The sequence below is a fragment of the Ostrinia furnacalis genome, unplaced genomic scaffold (genome assembly GCF_004193835.3).
Source record: "Ostrinia furnacalis isolate ACB-3 unplaced genomic scaffold, ASM419383v2 OfSCF6614, whole genome shotgun sequence".
Lineage (NCBI taxonomy): Eukaryota > Metazoa > Arthropoda > Insecta > Lepidoptera > Crambidae > Ostrinia > Ostrinia furnacalis.
The window spans coordinates 1-1952 of NW_021136853.1; the positions used below are offsets into that span (position 1 = coordinate 1).

The 1952-nt window shown below is 34.2% G+C and overlaps 1 protein-coding gene across 1 annotated transcript; it reads left to right on the plus strand.

Annotated features, from left to right (window-relative positions):
* Window positions 1-457: 457 nt before the first annotated feature.
* LOC114362558 (probable cytochrome P450 4ac3) lies at window positions 458-1611 on the plus strand (the record flags this gene model as incomplete). The annotated part of the gene is made up of 2 exons (XM_028318006.1): window positions 458-576; window positions 1429-1611. Coding segments are annotated over exons 1-2 (229 nt in total), but the record flags the coding sequence as incomplete, so codon positions are not given.
* Between the last annotated feature and the right edge of the window lie 341 nt (window positions 1612-1952).

Genomic DNA, 1952 nt, shown 5'->3' on the forward strand with positions numbered 1-1952 from the left:
TAAGAATGGGTATACAAGATTGCGTGGTATATTAAACAAGGTAGTGACGTGCTAATATCTAGACTTACATATTAAGGTACTAGTAGAAATGACTCGCATACATAAATTTGAATAACTTGGATTGACCAGTCCCCGAAAGCAGCGCCTGTTCACAGACATGACGAGTGAACCAGCCATCGCTTCACTCGACTATATTAGAGGGAATGTAACGATATAGGTTGATAAGTATATCAATATACCTACAATTTGCATTTAATAATGTTATAATTAATCGCCATAGTGATAATTGACAAAACTATTATTAGGTATAAGATTGAGATAAGAATTAAATCATTTTGGATTATTTATAGGCCTGATAGACCACTCATTTCAACTACAGAATATCTCTACCTACTAATTGCTTGAGGGAGAACTTTGTCCAGCAGTGGACGTCTTTCGGCTGAAACGAATGAACGAACGAACTAATTGCTGTAAATGTTTTACAGAAAGTGTTATCCAGCACAAAACATAATAACAAAGGTCCGCTGTACATGATTTTGAAACCATGGCTGCAAGATGGACTTCTTTTGAGTAACGGTAAGTAATATTAAATATTTTAACATGTTACCATGTTTCAGATAAAAAAATGTAAATAAAACGACATAATTTATCAGTTCACGGGAAATGTTTCATGCCATTCATCAATACAAATATATGTATAATGTTGAACTTCGGTCTGAACGAGATAAAATTATCACATTTTAATAGTGTTCAACTTTGAGGGGCAAATAAATCAACCACTGCACATTTCAGAGCTTTTTTTTATCAATAATGACTTATTTTTATTTAATAATTAGGCCATTGTCTTTTCAAGTCATCGACCTTTTATTGATATTGATAATGGTTCAACGTTTCTTGTACTCCACGTGCTGTAGCAGAAACTTTTGCCAGATAAATCACTTTTACTTAGGTTTCTTCGACTTAACAAGGCTGCTACACGCGAGGTCACTATTCGTAGTTCGCAATATATTTTTTAGCCTTGCATTGATAGTGTAAGTATGTTCTAACTAAAGAAAATTTTTACCCAATTGTTCGTCTGTCTTTATTGATAACTAAAGCTTTTAATTGATGTTGAAACTGAAAGATAGATTCCAGTAGGTAAACTATTTCGCTGATACCTACTCATGGTCTGATATCATATGATGATACATCTTTTGTTACGGCTCTGTGGCTACGGATATTTAATCAATAATAGAGACTACAAGGAACCTAGATATGTATAAAAACACAATAAATGCCAAAAAGGACGCCCGCTGACTAAAATCCTGGCAGCTAAAAGCACAGTGATGCCATAAATTGCAACTCGCTTTCTAGATCAGATAGGTACATATTTTTATTTGAACCTTGATACGAATACATAGATGATTTTCATTATAATTTAATTTTAAGGTGCAAAATGGCAGCAACGCCGAAAGATTCTGACGCCTGCCTTCCACTTCAACATCCTGAAGCAGTTCAGCGTGACCCTGGACGAGAACAGCCAGCGAATGGCCAAGTCTCTGGAGAAACTGGATGGGAACAAAGTCGATGTGGTGCCACTCATCTCGGAGTTCACCCTGAATTCTATATGCGGTACTTATTTATTGAGCAAAAACCTTACTTTTTATTACTGTCATAACTTATAACACTGGTACACCATAGTTTTGCATATCAATGGAAGTCTGGGACGCTTTTGTTTACAAACAGACAAACATTGAATGAAACAGAAAAAGCTCTTTTAATACATAGTACTTATTTAAAAGCTTCTAGAATTTTGATTTTCTAACAAAAATAAATGTAGAGGCATTTGGGAATTGGCGGTAATTGGCCGTTTTTTTAATTCATAATTCAACTAAAATAATTTCATAATAAATGGGTTATCATAATATACCTAATACCACGATATAATACTTAATCAAAGTAATGGACATGGC